This window comes from Planococcus citri, chromosome 3 (genome assembly GCF_950023065.1).
Source record: "Planococcus citri chromosome 3, ihPlaCitr1.1, whole genome shotgun sequence".
Lineage (NCBI taxonomy): Eukaryota > Metazoa > Arthropoda > Insecta > Hemiptera > Pseudococcidae > Planococcus > Planococcus citri.
In genome coordinates, this window is record NC_088679.1 from 82,904,288 (window position 1) to 82,932,169 (window position 27,882).

The following is a 27,882-nucleotide window of genomic DNA, read 5'->3' on the forward strand; positions in this document are numbered from 1 at the left end:
TATCAATACCTATGGAAATGATTCAAATCACTCGCTGCATTGTTAAAACGTGCACCCTCGCACACACCCACTCGCTATACCAACTTTAAACCATTTCCTTCTCTCGGCTCCGCCAGCCTAGCATTTCTTTACAGGCTGAAAATCGAAAAAATAATTATTATTTCGTCGGTAGTAAAAGTGAAATTAAGTATTATATAAAATGTTTCTCTCAATTGATTTTTATTCACGTTACAATTTATTCATTTCTTTCGTTATTATTAATTTATGTAGGTACTGGAATATCCGCGAAAAAGTCTGTAAATTTCTTCGTTACAGTAAAAATGTTAACCAACCAACGCGTATTTCGCAGCAGATTTTCTACAAAATACATAGTAAGTCGATTTCTTCCAATTACGCGACCAGTAATCATTGCTAAGGCTATACCTACAGTTTGATTAGAAAAGATGAATACTGATCAATCTGGCAAGAATGTCTTGCTTATGTTTTATGTTGCATCGCATGCAGTTATTACATATGTCAGAATGTCGGATTTTGGTTTTACTTCGAGTCTTCTGCAATCACCACAATAGAAAATTATTTTTTAACGTCTAGAGAGCATCTTACGAACGTAGCAGAAATACAAGTCACTTTGCCCAAGTACTATTCATTCTGTGCCTTTTTCAACCCCAAAAACCCCTGTAATCTTGAGAAATGTTTAAGCCAAAAAAAATGCTCTTTTTACTGGAAAAAACATTGTTTTCAACTTCTCGAAACAAGCTTTTGCCCTCGCTTCTTACGGGTCTGTTCGCTTTTCATTTTCAAAATTAAAATTTTTAAAAACTCGTCATTCAAATTTTAAAATTTTGGATTAAAAGAAATGAACAAATTTTTAACACATCGTTTTTTACCTCTCGAAACCCGAATTTTCTGTCTCTAAACGAAAAAAAAATCCCAGTTCGAAACTTCCGTAAATTCAAAATGCAAATACCTAACAATTTTTTAATGAACCTAACTTAATGCGAGTATTATATATTATGGATTGCCAAAATTGGCATTTCATCTTAAAAACTCGTCATATTACCATGTATTTTTTTCTCATACTAGTCGGCTAATTTTCAGTTACCTACCACCCCCCCCCCCCTCCGTAAAAAACCTCCAGTGGGTCGCCTTACTTCGCGAAATTGAATTGAAAAAAAATCAATTGTACATCCGAATCTGAGAAAAAAACAGTGGGAGAAGGATTCGGAAGAGGGGAGGTGGTACAATCCTACCGACCCGGTCCATGCCTCTGCTTTTTCAGGAAGCTTTTCAACTTTTGTTTCGAGTTTTCTTTTCTGTTTGTTTGATTTTTCAAGAGTTTCAATTTCTATTTCAAGTTTGTTCCGCATCTCAAATTTTTGGACTATAATTAATGACTGGTTAGGGTTACTATCCAATGAACCAGTTTTTGAAAATATTTCCTCTGAATGTTTTTTTTTTTTTGATAACTGTTTGAATGGTTGTGAACTTGCGAACCAGTTTTATAAAAATTGTTCTTTTAGAATCGTTCACTTTTTAATTTCTTTCAACTTTTGTTCTACGCTTTTTTTGTGTACAAAATTTTTAGGTGATTACTGATGATGACTGGTGGCAATCCAGTGAGCCGGTTTCAAAAACTATTCCATCGTGATTCATTCAATTTTTAATATGCTTCAACCGTTTGTCCGAGGTTTTTTCTGTAGGTACCTAATACGTACCTCAAAAAACGGATTTCGAACTAGTGAACCGGTTTCAAAAATCGTTTCACCAGAATTGTTCGATTTTTCATGTGTTTCTATTTTTCTTCTCCAAGTTTTGTTTCTGTTACTCAAACTTTTTTTTGTAACTGGTTGCAAACCTGTGAACCAGTTACAAAAATTGTTTCAACAGAATTGTAAATTTGTAGTGGGAGAAAAATATTTTCTTCTGTCACCTATTGTGGGATAAAATTATTCTGTCTATGTACAGAATGGATTTTTTCCGGTATCTTAGGCAAATACATATTTTTCTGTCCCCTTAATGACAGATCTTCGACTAGTTTAGTTACCAATTAAGTATGACGTCAGTGACCAGACCGCGACATTTTCCCCTACCTATCTAGTGGTGGTGGCGCTTTTACGACCAATAATAATCACAAATTTATAGAATATCTACGATTATAGGTATACTTGAATATGACCTCGTATTTCTGGTAGTGGCGCCAAGATTTCCACCACTTCCGCATTTCTAACCAATTAACAATCAAGTTTTTTATGATTATCGCCACTATTCCATTTTCGACTATTGTAGGTTATACTTATAAAAACTCCGATCCGAGACAAAAAACCTTAGTTGTTCTTCAGTATTTGCGGTATGTGTAATATCAAATATTGTTCTTCAGTAATTTGTGGTTCTCATAACTTCGAATAGTTAGTTGGTAAGTACTACAACTTCCAATGTCGTCGTTTCATCTCCTTGGACTGGGCAGGAGCCCAGATCAACAGAAGAATTCGGATTCAGATCAGTTTGTGTTCAAGTTAAATAGGTATTTCGGCCATACTAAACCTATCAAGCTAAATGGATCAGACATCCGCAACTTGGGCATTATCATCGCCATAGACGATCTTAGTCCTTAACACTGTTTCCATAGGGATAAGTTGGTGATTCTTGTCTGTCTCAGATCGCTACCTGACAATTAGTACAGAGATAGGCACTTCAGGGCCTTTTTATTTTCCTATGTTTTTTCCTTCAAAATTCCTTTATTCTGATAAGTTATTCTAACAAGTTATTAGGTACCTAAGTTCAACAAGGCGGTGGCTCAACACGTCTCTTTATTGATAAATTATTCCGATAAGTAAATCCTCAAATCCCAACAAAATCCTTTTATTCTGATAAGTTATTTCCTAAGTACACAAACTCAAAAAAGGACAATTTGTCATAGAATGTCAATAATTACGCTCGATTTAAATAATTATATCATGTTCATTATCTAAAAGTTCTTTTTTTATTTATTGACATTTATCGAATTCATCATTTATTCAACTTGGTAAATCATTCCATCTTCAACACTATAGTAAGTAGTTCTTCACTACGAATATATCCCTGCGCTTAAGACACAATAATATTATCTGTTTGTGGGCCCACTCGAAGCCACTTCACCCCACGTAAATATAAATAAATTTAAATTATTATGGAGGGAAAAACCCCCTACATCCGCAATTCATACAACCCTTTAAAAATCAAAAATTTCAAAATAAAAATTTCTCAATTTTTGTTTTTATGGTAGTTTTTGAAATTTTTCCTGTATTTTCTCCCACCACAAATTTTTGTGCCACGGTTTTTTCTGCATTTTGTTATTGAATCAGAATGATGAGTGGATAGGAACTACAGTGAACCGGTTTCAAAAATGGTTCTTTCCGAATTAGGTATATTTTTTGTGTTCAACAGCTTTTGTTTCGAGTTTTTTTTTTTTTTTACATCTCTGATTTTTTGACCACTAGTTACAAATCTACGAACCGGTTTCTAAAATTTATAGTTTCCAAACGTTGAAATCAACTCGGGCTTTGAAATTTACCTAAGCTTATCGTCGTCCATTTCACATATCTTCTTAATAGAGTGAAATCACATCGAATTCATTTTGTATTCAGCCTGTTCGAGCATTATGAAAAGTCAGCCCACCAGTTTGCAATTTCATTCATCTTTAGTTAGCGAACGATATTATTTCATTTTGCGAAATGAAACGTGTCCGTCTACGCTCTTTTAGCCTAGGTTCTCTTAATACCACGTATCCGAAAAGCTGCTTTTGCGATCGGATATTGGTCAGACAAGCGTGTACGAGTACAATCGCATTCGCTTCCTATCGGAAGATTACGAATTGGTAGCCCTCTAGACCTACGTACAAAATGAAAACACTCGTATATCGGTATATCTGCCAATATTAGTCCAACGTTCGTAAAGGCCATCTAAAAGCTATACGTGCGTACGTATATTGAAGAAAAGTTGGTGGCGACCGACCCGCGACCTTCCCTACCTTCTGCCTTTTCCACATAAGGAAATGATTAAACGACGATGCGTGTCGACGCGATAACGTGGTTAGGATTTCTCATTTTCACTTTCATCATACGGTATAATGTAGTAGGTCTAGGTATGTATTTGTATGTATTATAACGAGTGCGGAATTATGTAGAATGAAAATTCTACAAGCTTTTTCAATATTAATATTATTGTACAATGTACATAGATGCGACATTCTCTGGAGGAAAAGTTTACGCGTTTAGGTACCACCATAGTGGTGCTTCTGTGTATTGTGTATTCTACTCGTATTTTACGTTTGTATTTGTGTATACCTATCAGTACCTATATTAGAGAATTCGTTATAGTTTTTGTCATGTAAGGGTAAGGTATCTCCCTCACTATTCCTCAGTTCTCCAAGTTGAATGTTTTTTCAAAAACATACATACGTACGTACACAGTTTGCCAACTCGTGGCAACTTTTCATCTCAGTATTTGTTTCACATCAAACGGAATATTATCTCATACACCGTACAGGCGTACACGAATAAAACTCTGCACTCTTCGTTATAAATAAATTATGCGTACCTATTTTAGTGAAACGTGTTCAAAAAAATACGAAAGAAATAAACATTATAATGGGCGTAGAAATTGGTATTCGATTGCTGTTGTGTGATGTACTTCGCGATATTTTTCCTTTTCCTAGCTTTTTCTTTGTTTTTTTTTCACTTGCCATTCGCGACGTTTTGTAAATATTGTAACGTGTGTTTTGATGAAAAGATTGGATTCGTCTTAAAATTGTTATATTGTACGTTTCTTTGTTGTGTCTGGAATTACGGATGTATCCTATCTACCTATCTATTCGTACCTCTTTGAAGAATAGATTTTAAGTGCAAGAGTTACATTATTAAATTGTATTTCTTTTCGAATTGTCTCGAGTGTTGTTTTGATTTTTCGCTCTTTTTTTTTGTTTTGTTGTTTTGAATTAATATTTGACCTGGAAGCTATATGACGTAAAGAAAATAGAATCTTTGAATCGTCACTTTTAATACCTCCACGAATTTGCTTTTTTTTTTTGATAATAGGGAAGTGCTTTCATCTTTTTTTCTTCTTTTTTCTTTATAACCTATTTATACATTCCCAATTCCTATGCAGGTTGAAGGATGTCTTTAAGCATTCGCGTAATTCGATATAAAGCCGCTTTGAATTCATTTCATCTCGGAAAAAAAGACGTAAAACTTATTGGAAAAGGTATTTTTCAACAACCATTTCGTTTCTCGCTCTTTGGAAAATTATATTTAGTAAATCATACTTACTAACCTACCTACTCAGCTTCTACAGGGTACAGGGTGCGCAGAAATATCGAGTACCCCGAAAAAACTTTCTGCTAAATGTTTCGATTGATTGCGGTGAATGACAATGATGATAGCACACGATTGGTTGTTGAACTGACGTGATAACATTCTACCAATCATACCTATTTTTACGTTGCCAACCTACATTTTCAACGAAAAACTTTCTTCGGGGTACCCGATATTTCTGCCCACCCTGTATAATACGTTTATAATAATGTAGTTGAAATTGTACCAACTTACCCGTTATTATGTGCTCTGACGTCCTTTTATTCCTGTATCCATTTAAGATATCGTTAATCAATTTATTTCCCTGTAACAAAAATTGATACAAATGTAATAATTCGCAGTTTATACTTAAGTTTTGTGGGAGTTACAAAAAAAATGTGAAAAAAAAAAACTAACAGAAATGAGATAGGGTACTTAATTCCGATGATCTTGAGAAATGAATACCTAGGCATAAACCAGCATAAAAACTGCATAATTGTATAAAAATCGCTCAAAGTTATCAAAAATTGATGGCCAAATGACCATTTTTAGGAACCACCGAGTTGTATTTTCAACAACTTTTTTAGCGTAAAATATCTGTTGGAACCCGATAAACGTTATGCGAGGCAATTTTCCTATTTTCGACCCTTGTGGTCAGAAGGGGGGGGGGGGTGGGTTAATTTTTGGAAAATTTTGGAACCACCATTTTGAACATTGCCTCCCCCCCTTGAACCCCGCTAAAAAGATTTTTACAGTTCATTAGTATCTGAAAGGCCTTTTTTTTTTAGAGACTCCCACTTTAGGCACCCCTGAAAAAGGCGTTTTTATGCTTATTTTTTCAAATAAATTGAAGTATTTGCATTTGAAACACACTAGCAAGTGCTCGATAATTTTTCATTTGATTTTTCTTGTAAATTATAACTTTCATAATTGAGCTATTTTTGGTCAAATTTTGAGATTTTACTTTTCGAAAAAACGTTCAAGTCACGTTTTCACGATTTCAACGAAGTAAAATCTCAGAATTTGACCCAACATATCTCAATTATGAAAGTTATGAAAAATTATAGAGCATGCGGCGAAGTTCCAAGAGTGCTAATTCAAGTGAAAAAAAAATAAATCAAGTTGTTAAAGAAGGGACACGACGAGGGATTTTTTGGGAAATGTATCGTTTGGTGTGTCTCAGCTGTCTACGATCTCAATTTGATTTTTTTGGTCGCTATGGAAGGATAAAAAATGAATATTAACAGTTGTAACTTTGTTCGCGGTATTTCGTCGTACACCTTTTTTGAAAATTTGGATTTTACTTATCACTTTTTCTGGAATCGACAAATTCTTCGATAATTCACTTTTGAGGTGACAATTCTTCAAATTTTGCAGTAGGTAATCATCTCTATAAAACGGTCAAGATTGTAGCCATAGCCAATAATCCACGACCAAAGTTCTGGAGAAATTTGAAATACGTGGAAAAGTTTGAAAATCATCCTTAGTAAATTTTTAAAATTTCCAAAAATTCGCCAAAAATCCAATAATGAATTTCAGCTTCTGAAATTACGGCTTTGGGCATTACCTACTTTTTAAATAGTTTTTATTGGTTTTACTGAACACTCGCGAGTAATGGTAAAAAAAAAGAAAAAACTAAAGAAATCTCTAACTACCTATGTATTTACAATCCGTCGCGTCGCTCGTCGTTTCTTTTCTTATTTCAAAGGTAAAAATGTTTTTAAATACTTACACATTTTCCAGGAAAAATAAGTGATTTTTTTTTTTTTTAAAGCACCAAATGGCGAGTATTTTGAAAAAGATCTCCCTCTTCGTTTACAGCTTCTGTGCGATGTTTAATATGAGAAAAGGTAAATAAAATGAGCAAACACCTTATACGCTGCTGATGAAGTTGTTTCGAAATTAAATTATTTTCACTTTTATAAACGAACCGGGTGTTTTTTTTTTTTACAAGGACGAGAAAACGTTTGCGGCTGTATTTAAATGAAGCACGGTGTAGGATAATTTAATGGAAGTACAGCAAAGTTGAACTGTTGAAGTATATTAGTCGTAACAGAACTTTCAGCTCCATTAGCTCAGCGTAGGTATTTACTTTGACATTTTCAAAGATTAAGTTTCGATATTAAGTATGCTTTGTGATGACTTCGTATCAAGTTATCGTGTACTAGTACCTCGCGACGTCAAAATATGCAAAAATTGAATTAGTATCCGGGTAGTTGGAACCTGCGAGAGGAAAGATTGAATGTATAGAGTCAGATATGTGTTGGTTGTTGGTGTTGGCGGGAGTGAAAACGTTGAAGAAGATTTTCATTTGAAATCGATAAATTACTCGCTTGTTTAGACTCATTTCGGAAAAACTTGACAGGCCCGAGGATGCGTTAGTACATTTTCAATTGTTTTAGTTTCAGCTTCGAATGGTTTGGTAATGAAACGGAAACGTTCATTTTCAATTTAGCCGGATGTCTGGAAAGCGTTTTTTTTTTGACGGGCAATTACAACGAGTGACGAGTGTGAAGAGAATTCCAACCTGGGGGCAAATTCGTCTCGACTTATTCGTATTTTACTCGTACGTATACGTAGAAAGGCAAATGAAAGTGAGATTTCAATCCATAAGCTTCCTCAAATTATCTGCGCTGGTCTTTGTATACTCGTAGGTATTAGGTACATATCTAGGTAGTGTAGGTACTATTTTCCCAAAATTTTCCCATTGTGAAAATTTTTTTGCTACGTTTTCGATGATTTTGTCATCGGTGTGATGTAGGTAGGTATAAACTCGTCCTAAGCGCACGATAAACATATTGCGAGTTTTACTCGTATTTGTTTTCGTCGTCTTGAATCAACAAAGCAGTTTTCTATGCTGTTCGCAGTCGTAAAAAGCACGCTAGGTATATTTTTTGTGATTTTTGAACTTGAATGAAACACTGTGTGAACATGTGTTTTACAAAGCACCAGACAATGTTTGTACTCCGAGTATTTATTTTATTCATACAGGGTGTTTTTTTTGATCGCAGAACCACTCGGTAAAGGGTTACGTGCGTGGGTGGCTCTCTGAGTATCATGAGAGGATGTTTTGGAGGTAATATTTGCGCAAATTGTTCCATATTAGCTACGTATTTTTTTTTTTTCAAATTCATTTTTTCGCGTCGCGTTTTTATTTTACTGATATTAAATATGTTAATTAGCTATATGTTTCTTTTTTTTTTTGTTTTCAGGTATAAATTGATCCTTCATTTCGGTGCGAAGAAGCGTTGATTGTTAATTTGCAGCAACGAAAACAAATAATTGATTTACTGTTGTATCGAGGTAATGGCAGGATGGCCTAAAATCTCATAATATTTCTGTAAATTTGTTAATTGAATAGAAATAATGGAAAAGTTGTGTTCTACTTCCCTTTCTCGATGTCCTTGAAATTTGACTACGTTGAAAAAATTTCAAAAAATTGAATAAAGTGAAATTTGGAGCTAAAAAAAGCTACATTGAAAAAGCATAGAAAAATACTCCTACATTAACAGCCAAAATTTCAAAAGCTAAAGTACATGGTGCAATTATTGAAAAATTTTTAAAAATCAGAGAGCAAAGAATGATTTTAAAAAATCAAAATTTTGCCAATTCGACCGAGAAAGTTGAAATCTGGTTTGTACTATATTTTCGACACCCTCGAAATCTCGAATTATTACGCAAACTGTTTGGAACCATTTTGAGCTATTCTGGAGCTTCCAGCAGATCTTCGAAAGTTGAAATTCCCATAAAATTTTACACAACGAAGTTGGAAAGCGAAATTTATTCCATCAATCTTAATTTCAACAACCCGAGCCGTTTCTTGTGATTTTTTTTCTAAATCTGGAATATCCGAGGTTGGGTGGGGGCTTCAGAAAGTCCTGAAGTCACCTCCAATCGACTCGATGTACCTATTAAAATGAAATTTTAAAGTACGAGTTTCATCTCTTCGCCTTCATTGCGAAAGTTTTGGGGACATTTCAACTTTATAACGTCTACTGGAGGCCCCCAGATTTGCACAAAACAGCTGAAAATCGTTTCCAATCGACGGGAGGGGGAGAAGGGAGATCCAAATTTTATATCCTCGTGGGTTAATTTGATAAAGTTTTGATTTTTTAAGATTTTGTGCCCAAATTTGATTTTAAAAAATTCACCAAAAATCGAAAAACGTACTGTATAGATCTTTAAATTTTGCATGTTCTTTTGATTTAGCCATTGCGTGGTTCAAAATCTTTTGTGGCAATTATTACACCTCCCTTGTGAGAATTTTTTTCAATTTTCAACTCTTTGCTATTATACTTACTTTTTCAAAAATCATGTTCAAATTGATTTTTATTGGTTTTTCTAAGTATGGTAACACTGGTTTTGTTATCATAAGTTATGTAAAATGGAAAAAAATCACCCGAATTTAATTTAAATACCGCATATCTGAAGCAAAAAACTGTACTACTGAGAACAGAACTGCGGCTTGTGTCATTTGCAGACTATTAGATAACCAAAAAAAAAAAAAAACGATCACCTACTCGATTTTCGTTCGATCTGACACGAAATTGTCCATCTATTAGGTAATTTATTTTTAGCATTTGATGTTGAAAATTTGATATCTTCTCAATACGAAATTTTGAAACAAGTAGAATTTTTTTGACCTAATACATATGAAAGAAGATTGAAATTCGAATAAACTGTAGAAAGTCAGATTATTTGTCCTAACAAATTGTGAATTTTCAAACCTCGCTTCGTTCGGACAACAAAACGTTCTCTTCGAGATTTGAATTTAATTTTCAAAGATCAATAACCAAAGAAGAGCGTGATAAAGAAATGCGAAAAAGAAGAAATAGTCTTTGTGGTTGATGAAAAATTTTCATACTTGGGGTGGGGGCGAAGGAGGAGGGTATGAATCATATTGACAAATTGACACCATTCAAAATAATGATGTACGAAGTACGAAAATAGTACGAAATTTGGGTTTTCTGATTTGATAGACATCTTATGGTATATTAAATTAGATTTTGAATATAGAAAAATTCGTCAAAATTCGATGAAATTCAGGACCTGAGTGTTGGGTACCGTTTCTATTTTGCTTTGTTCGGTTCCCCTAGGTGTGTTGGTCTTCTTATATCTCCAAAACTGTCTAAAAAAAATTTTAAATTTAACTCTGTGGAAACTTTCTGAAAATTTCCCATTTTCTGTCTCAGAATTTTTCTGAGTTGTCTCTGGGTCAAGAAAACGTATTTCTTGACCCCTCCGTTTTTGACAAACATTAAAAAAATAGACATCCGATGTCTGTAGAAAAAAAATTGAAATTTCCAATCATTCTGGTAGAAAAATCTTTCGAGTAACCCCGTACAAAAAACCATCCCTCGTTCCTCCTATCGAAGTTGGGCTTCATATGTAGATAGAAGTCCTCCTAGTTGTTGAAAATCAAAAGAATTAAATACGTAACGTAATAACCATGAAATTCCAAAAAAAAAAAAAAGACAATTTCTGTGTCGCAATTCTTCTGAATAACGCCCTTTCTAGAATTTAGCGCGGAGCGAAGGGAAGTTGAAAATAATGAAGTATAATAATTATTAAAGTTGTTAGTTTTTTTTTGGGGGGGGGGAGAAAGAAGAGTCTGAACTATTGAACAGTGCTTGTCCTATTATGAAAGTAGTCCCAATTCCAAGATTATAGAATGTAAACGAATGAAAAATTCCAATTTTCTTGATTTCAAGTTGATACGTATGTAGCTTAAAATTTTCATGATTTCAGAGCGGTATATTTTTTTTTGCAATAATTTAATCGATACTTAATTACGCCAACAAGAATTTTGAGTTTTATATTAAGTTGTTATGGTGCAATCTGCCTCCACCTGCTTGGTGATTATTCTTAGGGTTACCTTTTACGCGATGTGATTTATCTTTATTGGGTAATAAAAGGTACCGAGTACGTGGGAAAGTATTCAGATATTAGGGTGTGAAAGACATCTGTCAATCGCCAAGGAGGCACGAGCTTCTGGCGATCTGAATGTCTCTTCACTTGGTTTTTGCAATCGGCCGTGGCAAGATCCTCGTCGAAGTATGTGGTCAGGGAGTAATCTGTATACGAAGACAGGCTTCTGCCTAAGTAGTATTATTTCGTTGTTTTACCCACCTCGCGTGTGGACTAGATTAAATTAAAGTCTAATCATAATCGTCGGTTAATAATTCTAATGGTATTAATCCGACGATTATACCTAATTTTACGGTCTGCTTGAGATGTACCTAGGCATTGAGAGAGCCGCTTTCATAACGTGAATTTCCTTGAAGTAAAGCAGCCACCGACAGCCACTATTATTGGGGTAGGCTAAGGGAAAGAGGTGGTGAGATGGTCAGCAGTGTTAGGTAAGTGGGTACTTACATGGTGGTGTCTCCACTGTATTAGCTATAATTATATCGTAGTTAATAGATGAAGTCAATCGTCGTAAGGGATGGAGCAGAGATTCCTCACTTACGCATAAGCTCATATATTTCGCTTACATGGTTGTTGTACATTGCGCAGCCAGTATGGTCTCAATTCCTTGTATAATTGGCATGATTTACCCAGGAGAAGTACCTTAAGTACTATCCTATTTGTTTAGATAGAGCACATTCGTCGAAGTAATAACATATCTCAATATGTTATGAATGTAGCCAATGTAGTGAATATCTTCTCAAAATAAACCTTGTGTACATAAATAGTATTTGAATGTTGATTATTTATGTACTTGATGACTTAGAAGTATAGGTGATTACTCTTTTCAACTCCCATCTGAGCTAGCTAGGAGTCGAATAAATGTCCCCCCTTAGGTGATATTTATGAGATGGACCATTAACACAATCGTTATAGAACCTATCATCATCTGCTAATCCTTATCACTTTTAAGATAACAAAGTATTACGTTGCGGGATTCGCAAGAATAGTGTAGTGGTATTAGATGAATTTCAAGAACTCGTGTAGTACCACTTCTGGAAAAATGGTCACTTTGTCATTGTTTGAATGAAAGTTTCGTGGTTTTCTATTTTCTGGTTAATCGAACGCAAAAGAGCGGTTAAAATATGTTGTATGTATATTAGACTTGTTTTCGTTTGAAATTCAAACCCCACTCTCGAGTGAATTCGATTTAATAATTTTATTTTGCGGATATTTGGTTGAATAGCTGAGATGAAACGGATACCTACACGTATTTAAAGGATTTTTCTAAGCACACCTTATCAAAGGTAACCACACTTGGAGGTTTTCCCCAATTTTTTGATCATTCGAGTGTAATGTGAGTTGTAGAATAGAACATGTCAACTTGTGGTATGTACCTACTACCTAAACTAATTTTTAAAATTTATACTTGTCAAGAGATGGGAGTAGTCTCAATTTTAACCTATGCCCGTTCTCTTGAGATACACGTGTGTATTGTGTACGTAATACTCGACGAGAATCTGAAATTTTACATCATCTATTCTGTGACCTATTTCGAGTACCTATAAAAAATTCGCGGAACGAGTCGTACTCGTTCCAAAATAGTGTTTGCGGATTCTGCATGTAATACGAGTAGGTACGATACAAATTGATTTATTTGTTTACCGATGTGATATTTTCGAGAAATTTTTAATTTCATATTTTGATATTTCGTAATCGAAGAAATTACGTCAAATGTCACGTGAATGAGATGAAGTGTTGTTTACGTGCATCTCGAAGATAATGAACCTCCACCTCTACATCTGTGTAATAGATAAATATTTTCAAGTAGGTATCTGCAGTTACTTTAGGGCTTTGACGTCGCGTCGCGTCGTCGCTCGCATAATTACACGAATGCTAATAATAATAAAATGTATACACCGAGCGAGAATATTTTACAAAAGTAAATACGTGTACAGTACGACGGCGCGGCGGCGCGGCGGCGTTTTGAATAACAATGTCCTCGAAATGCACTTTTCGCTGGAATATGAAATTTTCCCTTTTTTTTCATAATCCGCGAATGAAAACTCTCGCTCGACTCGAGTATATTGTGTTATAATTAAGATGAATTATCGTCTAAAAATTTCTTTCGTCGTTTTTGTCAAAGTTTTCACTAGTCAGTTGGGCTGGGTATAGCGGTAGATAGATGTGCATGTTATCTTGCGCGTGCAGCCTTCACCGTGCTAGTCGGTTGGTGTTTTTGCGCCCCCGCAGACTACAGGGTGGTTCGCGAAAAAAATCCATCGAGAAAGCACGACGACGTCTCTCTGATTTCTAAGGAGTTGATTATCCTCTTTTGTATTGGTTTCCTTACTCTTACCTATTTTTTCATTTTACGAGGGTGCTCCCGCTCCGTACAAGAGGAACCAAAATTGTTAGGGATGAGGGAGGTTGTATCTCCATTTTTCCTATATGTATTTATAAAACGATTCCTTTGGAAAATACGTATTTAAGTTAATTAATCAATTCAATGAGAAAATTGAAAAATCATTACAAAAGAACACTCATCCGAGAATTTTGAAATCGACTATGTACTTACTTGAACAAATGACCCAGACCGCCAATGACAAAAATTTGATTACTCTTATAGCATATCTACCTATTATCTTGCTATCGTTTCAATGTATTTTTTTTATTCAGGTATTTTATTTTTACCCGATGTGATTATCTAAGAGAGAAATGTGTCTAAACTCGATCAGAGCGATACGCTTTTCTACCTTTTAGGACACGACGTTTTCGAGGTAAAAAAAAAAAAAAAAATGTATTGAAATAAGCCAATGATGACAATTTTGATGACACGACTCGACGTTCGATGATGGTTTTAAAAATTGATTCTTTTTCCATCGTGTTACTTAATGAATATTGTCGTTAAGTCGAAGCAAACGAGCGAAAAAGACGAAAAACGAAATTCGCGCCGTTTTGGTCAAAGTTTTTATACTTATTAGTAATTCGATTTGAAAGTTTTTAAAACTGACGTCGCGATATCGTCATTTACCTATGGTACGAGTACATGGCAAGTTTTGTTGTTTTTCTACGATGACAAAATCACCGAGGTAATTCACATTTTTTTCAAATCTATCTACGTATTTCTTCTCAAATCGAAAACATAGATATAGGTAGAAGTACATATATGTAGGTACTATTACGTAGTAGGTACGTACCTACTGGCTACTTGGATAAAATGTCTGCGAATGTGTGAAGTACCCCTACCCTACCCTACCCTTCTTATTCATTAAATTTCGCGACTGGAAATGCGTAATTGGCCGTAATAAAAGACCATGTAACGAACGTGGCGCAGTCGACAAAACCATTAGCCGTATTAATTTGTAAACTTTATTTTTACTTTTGCGATACAATTTCGATTCTGTAGAATGAGTTTTTGATTAAACGACAACGTAGACAGCGACAGCGACAATGACATCCGAGTCGTCGGCGATAGTCTGCTTTCTTCTTTTATTGAACTCCAACTCGCGTTTTTTGTCATTGTTGAATTTAAAAATACAGTCAATTTGTTTCGTATGAGGCCGAGGCGTGAGGCGAGCTAACCCTTCGCAACGTCGTAAAAAATTGGTAATCATTTCGCAGTCGACTAGTGTATTTAGTTATGGTATCTACCTACCTACCTACCTACCTACCTACGTAGGATTGTCGATCAATTCGCACTGTCGAAGGATTTTGCTTGTCTGTCGAACAATTACCGCCTGCTCGCTCCTTCGCGAAGTGTTTTGGCATATTCGAATTACAAGCTTTTGTGTTAAATGGAGTTTTAATCAAAATTCGCTTCCTCGGCTCGCTAAGTCGGTTTTTCATTATCTCTCGTCTTCTGACTTATTTTCTGTATGTAGGTACGAGTTTCGTTATTTTAGGGCGTTATTTTATTACGGAGTATAGTACGTATGTACATTGTACATTATTATGTTTGTACTTATTGAAATGGTAACGAGTTGATCGGAATCGGATGTGTTGCGCTTTTTTTGGGGGGGGGGAGGGGGATTCGAACGAGAAAAGGAAAAGTTTTGGAAAATGACGTCAACAATACGTGAGAAGAAAAGTGAGAGTTTAGAACACTTTTTTTGAAATTTTAACGTAACTGAAAGAAAACCTGATCGAGATGAGTTTTAGTTTGGTTTTTGAGAGCATACGTATTTCTATGTAAGAATGTACTTTTATCCAGTTGAGAAATGAATACCTACCTCTACCTATTTTGTATTTTCTTATTCCCTCCCAATCGACACACCGAACTAAGGAGAATCGAAAGAGGATCCAAAATACTTACACCACTATCAAAACTTCAGAAGCTGATTTTTTAATGAAAAAAAAATCAAAATTCGATCAAATTTGCATAATACGTATGTAGGTTGAAATTTGGTTTGTATCCTGTTTTCGACTCCTCCTGTGTGACTGGAGGCTCCAAAATGGCTTGAAACCGCTCCAATCGACTCAGTAAGTAGAAATTGGGACGTGAAATAAATCTTAGCTTTTCCACTTCATTGGACGAAATTTCGTTGAAATTCCAACATTCAAAAGTCTGCTGGAGGCTCCAGAACTGCTCAAAACTGTTCGAAACTATCTATTTTTAAACATTTTTTTGCTTCGAAAACGAACTGTAGGTACATCAGATTTCAGCTTTCTAGATCAATTTGGTAAAATTTTGATTTTTCCCCCATTTTTGGCTCAAATTTGATTTTAAAAATGCATCGAAAATCGAAAAACACACTCGAGAGTTTAAAATTTTGGCTGATGAAGCGAAGATGTACCTACCCATTTTTGAATGCTCTTTCGATTCCCATTCCTCTAGTTCAAAAATTTTTTCTGTCAGTGGTGACACCTCTCCAGGACCGTCGAGAGCCAATGTGAGCCCGGGGCAAGTATAATTTGGCTCCACTCTATATGAAAGTTATTTTGAGAAGTAGAAGAGGTTTTACTAAAATTTTGCCGACCGATATGGGGGAAAATACCAATTTTTCCGATTATATGTAGGTATATTATAATATTATTCGTGTGACTTATAAAAATTTTCATTTTTTGTTTTGGATTTTTGGAGGCCCGAATGTGAATTCTTTCATTTTAAAACGAGAAACAAATCGGCTCGAGCGAAGCAAGAACGAAAATTTTTATTTAAGAATAATAATGTATTTTTTTTTTTTTAGAAATCTCAATTTTGAAAAAGAAAAAAAAGTTTTCGAATTTGTGTTTTGAGAAGTAAAAACTCGTTTTTACTGGTCCTTATTTTGCTGGGCCCTCGGCAAACTGCCCCCTTTGCCTCCTCCCTCTCGACGACCCTGCCGTTTTGTATCCAAAAAAGCTCTTTTGGGGAAATAATTTTTTAGTAAAATTGTAAGAAAGACCAATTTTTTTATTGTAAAGATTTACTTCTTCAGACTGTTTTTTCTTTTCTTTTGAGCTCGCTTTACCTTCATCAAGTCTCGTATTGTGATGTGTCAGATTAGAGATCCTTCAGGTAATGTACAATATAAGAACACGTTGCAATAAGGATAAAACTTATTGCCTGGGAAAACTTTAGTCGTCAAGATATGATACACAGCTCTTACCTGCTGGAGATAATCGTCACATACATACGAATTGTGAAATGAAGTAATCGACACCAATTCGCGAACGATAAAGAGTTTATTTTGATGAATATTAACAAAAGGTTTATTAGTTTTTGAACACAATATTTCTTTAAATAGAAGTATCACTTGTTATTAAGAAAAATTGATCAATAAAATTTGTAAGATTATTTTACATAAAAAGATTCAAACATTAACCGAAGTTAGAAATAGATTTATTTCAACGATGAATGTACGTTCTGTTGCGCGGTCAGAAACGTACTTACCAAAAAAGTATTTGTCAACAACAGATGTTGTTGACAAAGTACTTAGAAATCACCAGCCAGTGATTTCTGGACTTCACACGTACACCAAATGTCGGCATGATAGTATCTCACATATGCCCCTCTGAGCTTTAATCCGTATGTAATCACAAACGGAAGAAAGTTCGGAAGAACACATGAAATAATATCATGACGACATAAAACTCATGATATGACCTTAACAACAGATGTTGTTGACAAAGTACTTAGAAATCACCAGCCAGTGATTTCTGGACTTCACACGTACACCAAATGTCGGCATGATAGTATCTCACAGTATCTTTTTACAACGCTTTATCACAAATTTTTCAACAAAACAAAAATAGGTACTTTTGTAGCCAAAAAATCTATTTTTCCTGAAAAATTGCAGGTAACAAGTCGCATTTATTATCTGAGAGTCCCATTTTTGTCAAAATTGTTGAAAAAACATTTTTTTTTTATAAAATTGTCAAAAAAAAGTTGTTAAAATTGGAAAAAAGTGTTGGTTTGGTCAAAATTGTTAAGAAGGCTAATTTTTGAAAAATGAATTCAGAAAATCCCTTTTAAAGTAAAATTTTTAAAAAAGTCTCACTTTTTTGGCGAAATTCTCAGAAATTATTTTTGTGTTGGTAAAATTGTGAAAAAAGTCACGATGTTTGGCGAAATTGTCCTAGTAAAAATGTAGCATGTTTATCCTAAAATATGTATGTCGAAAAAAGTTGCGCTTCTTTCCATCATCATTGTAGAATTGTTTAAAATATTTTCTCGCCTTCAAAAAGTAAGTTTTCTACTATTCGCGTACCCACGTAAGTTTCAAGGTAGACGCCTAATTTGTTCGGGCGCTTTTTCCTTTTCCTTTTTTCTTATGTTTCAAACAAAATGAATTTTCCAGCATCTCAACTCTTATCGTGAGATTCTTAAAATGCTTTCAATTAAAATAATTTCACAAGTTTCACTCGAGAATTATGTACTTAATTAGCTCGAAATTTCTCGAAACATTTTTTATGGCATGGCATGAAAAACCGAAGAGTCCAAGTTCAACTTCTGTACTGTAGTCTACTCGTAGATTACACATACAGCTACAGCTACACGTAGGGTCGTAGGCAGCTGTTAATGCTTAATAACTTGTAGGTAGAGCTACTTCGCCTCCGCCCCCTTTCTTGAGAAAAAAACCGCGATACCGATACCCATACTAAATTCTTAAATTAAATTTCTTCAAACAGTTTGACGGAAAAATGAGGAGGTGCACGAGTATTAAAATGAACACGTGCTTCGTATTATCGAACGAATACCAGACTTGTTCGGAAATCTCTTCTCATATACGTAAGTTTATCTTACTCGTATAATGGTGAATAAGTTTTCGTCGCGATTTTAATTTTCACGTCAAAATACAACACTACGTACTATACTATCCGGGGAGAACGTGCTAAAAAAAATATGGTGATTTCTCACCCCCCGGCCCTCCCATCCCATCCACGTCTTTGGTCATCTTAAATGATTTTCTCTTTTCGAGGAATGAAAATGTTAAAAAAGGTCAACTGTATATTAATTCTGGTAATTTATTCCGTAAAAATGAGACGATCTCGGCGTCGTTTTTTTTTCTGAATGAAAAATCATGAAGAATCCTAAGTTAGTTGTTGTCTACCTAACATCGCGAAGAAGTTAAAAGTTAAAACGATAACGATTTAATGACTGCTAAGTACGCGTTTATTTGTGAAATATTTGTAGTTACGCGAGCAATTAAAATAAGTAGTCTCGAGATAATAGAAGATATTTTGCTCGCTATCTCCAAGTTGCAGGTTTTTTTTCCCCGAGGCATTGAAAAAAATAATCTTCTGCTTGACATCGTATCACCTGTTTGTTTTAAATTCAACTCGAGATTTTTGTATGAGATATAATTTTAGTCGAAAAAATTCAATTTCTTTCTTCGCTACAGTAAACAATATTATGGTCTTACGGACTTACGGAATGGAATTTCTTTTTTTCACCCTTTTGGCGACTGGAGAGCTCGTTTTGTTTCCGCAGTAATGAATTTCCCGAGACGAAAATAGGAATAATAGAAATATTTGTAGTTGGCCACAAAAATGCAACAAGTGGGAAAGAATCGTGTGCCGAGAAGGGATTAAAATATGTTCAAGGTGTTAGGGTGATGGTGATGGCAATACCGAGTACCTACTAGTACCTACCCTGTCCTGTAAGCTTTTCGACATTTTATCCTTAATGGATTTAATAGGGTAAAAATCAGTTTGCTTTTAAATCCACGTTGGTTGATGCGTAAAAATGTTACAAAAATAACGTATTACTCGTATACGTCATTTCCAGCCATTCGAAAGACATCAATTTTGAATTCGCGGAGTCTTAACCCTTTGAGACCCGAGAAGAATCTGAAGGATGAAAATTGAAAATATTCATTATGTGAGAAGGAGTATAACTTCCTTAAGCAGATTTTTTAAAAAGAAATAGGTTTAGTCAAAATTTCATTTTTGAATTTGAGCAAATGCTCGAAATGAGCATTTTTTCTATCCAGATTTCCAAAATAAATTTTCGATCTGGGGATACGAAAATTTATCCGAAAAGTTTTTCTAGGTAATACCAACATGAAAATCAGAAACATTTGAATAATATTACGTCAAAACTGTCGAATCCAAAATCCAAAATTTTGAGGAAAAATGAAATAATATGATTTTCGGCACTAGTTGTGATAATGGCAAATGTAGAAGTGACATAAATTCCAAATCAAAAAAATTTTGGTCAAAAATAAAAATATCGAGGGTGGGGATTTTTACTTGAAAACAAAATTAGAAATTGGTTTTCTAGGTCGTTCTATGAAAAATATCATTATTTTGTAAAACTTTTCATAGTCATCGAAAATTCATCTTTTTTTACTTACTATTCGATGCCATGAAAATTTTGAAAATCCAACGAAGCGATCTCCTTTTTTGGAAATTCATTCAGAAATTTAAGAAACATAATCAAATCAATACAATACATAATACCTACAAGGTTGGTACTAGTGCAATGCGAAAAAGTGCAAAATAACGAAAGGTGCGAAATTTCAATTTTGGCGTCGAAACTTTTTACGAGTAGGTATGTTTTTTTTTTTTGGTGTTTATAATTACAAGATTATTACACCCTACGTAAGATTATATTAAATTTGTCAGGTTGTGTTTTTTAACAAGAGTAATAAATTTTTCCATTTCGAAGGGGCTGTCAGAGATGGAGAGAGAGTATTCATCTATTTGGAGAGCTAATCTATCTTGGTGTAATTGGGGACAATAGAAAAGTAGGTGTTGAACAGATATAGGTTCAGATGAGCAAAATTGACATGAGGGTTTGGGGGCTTTTAGGTAAAGATGGTTATGTGTAATTTTGGTGTGTCCAATTCTCAGTCTTGTCAAGATAACTTCTTCAAGTCTATTTAAGTGGGATAGGTTTTTCCAAGGATGAACTGATTTTTTATGTTGAAAGAGCTTGTTGGTTGTTTGTTGGGACCAGAAATTTTGCCAATTCATGTATATATTTTGAGTGAGAAAAGATTTGATGTCGTCAGCTGTGATGATGGTAAGGGGGGAAAAAGTAGTTGCAGATTTTGCATAAGTATCAACAGCTTCGTTTCCAGTCATTCCAATGTGGCTGGGAACATACATAAACTGGATAATAAAGTGGGAATTTTGTAGCTCAAATAGTTTTTCAAGAATATTTTGAACTATAGGGTGATCAGAAAATAGGTTTTGTATAGAAATCAATGAACTTAAGGAATCACTTTGAATCAAAAAATGTTTGTTATTTGGTTCAGAGGTGAGTATATCACAGAGGCAATGATAAATAGCAGTGAGTTCAGCAGAGTAAATAGATGAACAGTTTGGGAGTTTGAAATTTGAGATTGTACCATTTATAGAGTAAGCATATCCACAATGATGATTTGGTATTTTTGATCCATCTGTGAAACAGAGGTTGAATTCATGATATTTTGATAGAAGTTCCAGATAGTTATTTTTAATTACTAATGGGGAATGACTTTTCTTTGAATAGTTGTTTAAATAGTAGTCAATTTGGGGAGGTTTAAGCAGCCATGGAGGGTAGGATATCGGTTTTTGAACGAGAGTTTTGGGGTCTATTTGGAGATTTGTCATGTTCTAATAAAATCAGACATAGGTCCTTCTAAATGTTCAAAAAGCTGAGGATTGGTTGAAAATAAATTTTTTATTCAAATTTTTTGTCGAGTATAAAAGCGTCGTTTTTGAACATCTAAAATTATTCGAAATTTTGGTTTCCAACTCCCACTTCCAAAATTTGTTCGAAGCACATCTGGATAATTAGCATGAAAAATACTGGTTGTGAGGGGAGTGTGGGGTAAAAAGTTGAGAAAATTTCAGTCTCACCCTGCCCCCCCCCCCCACGACATAATTCTTCGTCACGTCTCTGAAAGGCACCTCTAAAATGAAACAATTCTCAATTTTACCCCATTGTTTATCATCACAACGCGACGTAGGCTTCTCATTCTCAAAAATAAGCTTTGTTTTTTTTATGCTTCTATGCAGAGATATATTTGTACTCGTACGAGTAATTTTGGTAGTTTGTGGCAATGTAGTATGTTAAACGTACTCGTATACGACCATTCATTTTCCTATTTCACTGTTTTCCAATCGGAAAAGTAACCGAGTTGAACAATGCATCTTTGACGTATCAATGAGCGAGTTGTTTATTTGAGTGATAAGTGGCGCTGTTAGTCCATTAAAGTACTTCGTATCGACACAGAATGTTATAAATCTGAACATTGTGTGTATGTACTCGTACAATGATTCGCAAAGCACACAAGTTTACGAGAGGATACGTGATATGTGAGCCTATTTATGTGTAAAACAATAGCTCTCTCGAGTGACGAAATAGAGAACGGCTCAAGTACCTCGAATCGAAGGAAGCTCAATTCCACAAGTTTTTCTAGATGATGCTCGACGATGAAATTCTCTTTACCAATCTATTTTCCAAACGTATCTATCGTGACAGGAGTTTTTTTTTTTTTTTTGAGGAAAACATGACACTGTTTTCAATATTGAAAGATGTGAATTGTGCTATATGTGTCTATTTTAGAAAAAATGTTGAGATTTAAAGTAAAGCAGTCTTACAAATATCGAATTACCTAATTGTTACTTTTTTGTGATATGTTCTCGACTCGAGAAACCTTGACTGTAGTTAATCACTTTTATTGCTCTGATTATGTTGAGTGATAAGTACGTAATTCGATTGATTTGTGAAGTCTTTCTCTATGAAGACAATAGTTACGCAATTTTTTTCAAAACGAATCCAATGCAATGTTATGCAATTTTAATCAAAATTAAGCCGACAGACAAATTTTTAGGGTGTGGTGGAGGGGGATGGGTTTAAATGGTCAATATAGTCAAAATAGGAAGTATTCGATAGGAAATCAAAAGTTTTACAACGTGTTCAAAAATCAGTCTGATTTTTTTGACCTTGAAAAAACCTCGTGTCGCGTCCTCCCTCCCTCTCTAAATTGATCTAGAAGGCTGAAAAGTGAAATTTACCTTTAACATACATCAGATGATACCATGAAAGTGTTGTTGTTGTTGTTGTTGTTGATTTTTTTTTTTTTTTGAGATTTCGACTTCTCAACCTCAAACTCATCTCTTTGAAACAACAAAATAATCGATGTTAGCGCCTTTTTTGAAGATTTTAAGGGCTCGTGTTCGATCAAAATTTTTGTAATCCAACTGGTTTTACTATCTCTGAGCCCTGCCTTTGGGTGAAATTGACGAAGTCTCGCTCTCTGTCCAATGTAGAAAAAAATCTCGGCTTTTGTCAAAATGACAGCGTTGCCTTTTTGCTAATCTTGTCGAAATCTTACTTTTTACCACCATTATTAAAATGAAAAGAAAGTACCTACCACTTTTTGGCAGTAACTTCCAAAAAGTCTCGCTTTTGTGCCAAAAATACACTAAAAATCTCACTTTTTACCAAACTGCTTATTGCTAACCAAGAATTTCCAAAAAAGCTCTGCCTTTTGCTTAAATTGTCAATATCTTGTTTTTTTTTTCAAAAATTGTCAAAAAATTTTGCTTTAATGGGAAAAAGATAAAAATTTGGAAGGAATAAAAGTCCTGTTTTTTGAAAAATTGTGAAAGTTTCAATCAAGTTTCATTATTAGTTTCAATCGAAGTGTTGTGATTTTCGGTGTAATTTTTTTTACTTTAAAAAACGTTTTGCTCACATCTTGTAACTTTTTTGGCTATTTTTTTCTTGATTTTTCATCATCGTTGAAGTCTTCTCAAATTAACCAAGAAGGCTTAAATTCGATATGTACGCCTTTTTTCGCTTTGCTAGAGCGAAACCATGTTCCGCTCCTTTTTTTAAAAATAATCTTCACTTCGAGGAATTAATTTGATATGTATTTTTTGAAAACAAATTCGTCGAGTATTTTTAAAATCCTCATCTTCGTTTCAAAAAATCTTGAAATATTAGAAAATCACTAAAAATCAACATGTCAAATTTTTAACACCCCCCCCCCCCAAACCCCCCCCCAAAAAAATCAAGGAATTTTATAAAATTAACGATCTACAGTATACGTGATAATTTCGTAAAACTTCAGATTTTACTACACTTTTTGGTGATTGAAAAACTTCCCCTTAATACGACCTTCCCTCCCTCCCTCCCTCACTCTCTTTCTCATTCTCTCGGGCAATTCGAGTTTGGTTAATATTTGATGGGTTTTGAAAATTTGAAAAATTGTTAGAAAAGTCAGGGAAAATTATTTCTTCAAGAAATGGACACCCTGTAAATTGTGCAGCGTTGAGCGTTTGAAAAATATCATGCCAAAAGTCTCGATAAAGTTTTCCTTTTCTATTTTTAAATTCCTTCTTCGCTTCTCTTTTTAGGATTGCATAAAAATGTAAAAAAATCGTATTTTTAGTGTCGGTAGCTTTAAAAAATGAAAATGTTTACGAAGAAAAAATGTCAAAAAATGCTCTCATTGAAGTAAAACCAGAACAGTACCTATGTACTAAGATTATATCGTTTTAAAATTCGTTTCAAAAATGTTCACGTGAGAAGTTGAACTCGAAAATTCAATTGCGACGTTTAAAAAAAATAAATTCGAGCCATATTCGCCAACTTTGGAAATTGAGATCCTTCCGTAACGAGTATGCGGATTTCCAAACCCAAATCTAAACAAAAGGTGAAATTTGTAAAAATTTAGAAGGAATAAAAAAATGGTCAAATGTCGTTGGGTGGTTTTGAGTTTTAAAAAAAAATTAATTTTGAAATTTTTAGAAATTCGATTAGGTAAAGCAAAAAAAAACAAAGGATCAAAATTGTCGAAATTTGAAATGTCCCTGGGATTGGAAGACTAATTGTAAGTATTGTACTGGTATGGACAATTTATTTATTTAAATTTTCGATGACTTGAAACTAGGTATTTTTGGAACTAGATTTTAAAAATTCAGTAACTCCTCATTTTTTACTTCGAAATGATAAGTTTTTGTCTCATTTTTTCTTCAAATTCTAATACATATACCTATAATTCCAACAAATTTTCAACTTTTTCGTACTTTTTCTCATTTAAAATTTTTTAAAAGATTTTTACCCGAAGTAGATTTTTTAAAAAAATTTATAAACATATAGATTTTGTTAGTTCTCAATAATCTTCAAAAATTTGAATTTTTTACCAAATTTTTTTCGAGTCTCAAAATTCCAATTCACAGTTTTTTTTTCAAAATCAAAAATTCTCGCGATGACATCTGACCCCGTTTCATTAAAATTTTGTCGCGATGCGAACATTTTCCCCTGTAAGCTGTCGAAATTGTCAAATGAAAGGAATGACTCCGCGTTTAAATTTTTCCTTTGTGACTTAAAAAAATGAAAGTGGATCGAATTGGAAAAATTTTCAGGTGATAGAATTTTATTGCAAATTTCCTCTTTCTTAGTCTTTAATTTTCGTTCGCATCTTCGATCTTCGAAGCTGATTTCAGACATATTGGCACGAACGTTTTGAGAAAATTGAGAAACTCTTTAATTTCCCCAGTGAGTGATGGCATGATTTTTTTTTCTCTTATCACTTATCACAACCTAATTTTTGAGCCAAACTTACCGCAAATTTTTGAAATTTATTCGTCGAATAAGTATTAACTGAATAGCGAATACTGATAGTAAATTCGTTAAATTCCTTTCGTGTATTATTATTGCACTATACGAATACAAAAATCGCGATACTCGAGCTTTTCAAACTTTGCGAACGTTACCAAACCGTGGAATTTTTCAATAACCGATTCGGCTCGTAAGTTTATAAATAGGTGAATTTTAAACCTGGAAAAATGTTTTTCTCGTAGACCTTTTCAGTGAAAAGAAGTTAACTAAACGTCTCATATTTTGAAAAACTGTTTCGTTTTTTCAAGTGTTCCTAATGCTTACATTATTTATAAAGCGCAAACTGGTCGAGGTACGAAGGACGAACAAACTCGCACGAAATTCACAAGTATACAATTTCCTGTATTTAAAGAGTAGGCAACTAAATTAACTCGCGAAATCTGTAGTTGTTGTTGATGTAGTTGAAGTTGAACTTCTCGGATGGTAAATTTATTTTGAAAATTGAAAAGCGTCGATTGAAAATTTATTTATTTTTTATCGATTAGTGTTTTTATGAAAAGGAAGATGCGATCGTTGAAGATGTTGGGTACAATTTATTTTGTGACTATTTACTTTTTTTTTTTTGAATTTTGAATGATTTTTTTTTCTTCGAGTTGATTTATCGCGTGTTTGAGAGAATTAATCTCGAGCTTACTTTTATGAAATTAAAATTCTTTAGATGGATTTTTGGAAAGAAAATTCCACGAAATTAATTGTCACCGTTTGTACAGAAGCTTCGCTTCAGTTTTCGAGTTTTTTTTTTGGGAGAGAGGGAGGCGAGATTTTCCGAAGGATAGGTATGCATAGGAAAAAAACCGAAAAATCGATTTTTTTCAAAACACTTTTCATCTTGCTGTTTTTAAAGTTTCTACCTTAATTATTTTCATTTTCCATCTGTTTACTTATGCAAATCCTATACATATATTCATTTTTCGATTTACGAGCAGACGCAAATATTTTTTTTAATCGTTTTCAAAATTCAAGAATTTTTACTTTTCGAGTTAATCAAAACGAAAAAAAAAAAAAAAGGTAATAAAAAAAACTATTTGAATAAAAAAAAACTACGTAAATAGGTAATACGCTTAATAGCTATAATTATAAGAAATGTATAAAAAATTCGAACTTACTTTTTGACTAAATGAAACTCGATTGACGGCAGGATTGGCGTTTAACGACGACGAAAATAAAACAAATAAAAATAGTAAAAGCGCAAAAAACGTGCACATCTGCGATTTGAATGCCATAATTGCGGAATTAATTAAACGTTAATGAAGGTGCCGAAAGACAGCATACATGCGTCTCGCTCGCGATGATTACGTTATCATGAAGAGTCGGGAAAAAAAAGTTTGATAAGTTTTATATACAGAGCGACGCGACGGAGAGAACATGATGATAGCTAAATTGTTGAGAATGCGCCGTATGCCGTATGCCTTAAACATAACGCTAACGGGATCGGCATCGGCATTGGGATCGGAATCGCGCGGTATTGCGCTATTTTCGACTGTTCTTCGATGGGTGATGGGCGACCAAAACACGACCGCTTAGACAGAGTCGGATTTTCCCCTGTTGTTGTACTTTTGTACATATACTTACCCATGTGGTTGTGGTTGATGCCCACCCGAAATCACTTTTTCTGCACTTTCAATTGAGAAAAGAGGGTGCGTAAGACTGTAAGTGGTACATTCTATGAATTCAATTTCAAGTATAGGCATTAGGCACGATTCATTAATGCGTGTGCTTTTCGGTCATTTTTGATAAAAGGATATAAATTTACCTACCGTCTCCTATACCTATGTATTATCGTGAATACGCTCAGATTGCTCGTGGTGTATCATATTCTCGACACGTAAGCTTTTTCGAGCTTTCAAAGTAATAGAAACTGTCGACGTCGTACATGCCATGCCATGAGCCAAACACGCTTAGCTGTTAGCTATGCTATCGCTTTGCCTTGCTTTAACGCGGTACCTACTCACTTAATTAATCGTTTTTAAACAACAATCCCTTTTGGTTTGTTTAGTGTTTACGTTTTAATTATACAGCATCCAACGTAAGATGTCCGGTCATCTCGTGGTTTTGTCGTCTTTATTGAAAGTGAAACTACAACTACTACTATCAACTATGTATCACCATTAAGTATAGCTATAGCATTACGATGATGAACGTGTGGCGCGGAGGCGCGGTCTTGGAAGGTGTGAAGGGTGAACTGAATTAGTGAATAATTTTTCAATGGGGGAACGACCTTTGAATTGAGTGTTTCTGTGATTTTCAAAATTTTGGCACCCATTAACTTTTTTTTCGAATCGAGTCTCTGCGAAGTTATCATGTGATATTCACGTCGCATAGTTTACTGGGGACATTCTGGTACCAAATTTTCAAACTTTATAGTCCGGCATATGACAATAGGAGTAATTGCACACCCCCCCCCCCCGCCGATCCTCCGGGACAACTTTTTTCTTAAAGGGGACATCCTAAGGAACATTTTAAAGCAAACTTGCCCAAAAAAAAGTTGGCCTTACTTACAAAATGGCGACCATTTTGATTGAAAGGTCAGCCAAAATCGCAGATTTTGCGTTTCAACATACAGAATACAGAATATTTATATTTTTTAGCTTCAATAACTAA

General features: G+C 34.2%; 1 protein-coding gene across 1 annotated transcript in view; it reads right to left on the reverse strand.

The window, feature by feature from the left end:
- The window catches only part of LOC135839896 (corticotropin-releasing factor-binding protein), a 46,682-nt gene extending 20,050 nt beyond the window's left edge, over positions 1-26,632 (reverse strand). Inside the window, exons 1-2 of the mRNA XM_065356148.1 lie at positions 26,388-26,632; positions 5,583-5,652 (exon numbers count right to left, since the gene is read on the reverse strand). Coding sequence (XP_065212220.1) covers positions 5,583-5,652; positions 26,388-26,504 — 187 coding nt within the window. The 5' untranslated portion in view covers positions 26,505-26,632. The remainder of the gene's footprint in view (positions 1-5,582; positions 5,653-26,387) is intronic.
- Between the last annotated feature and the right edge of the window lie 1,250 nt (positions 26,633-27,882).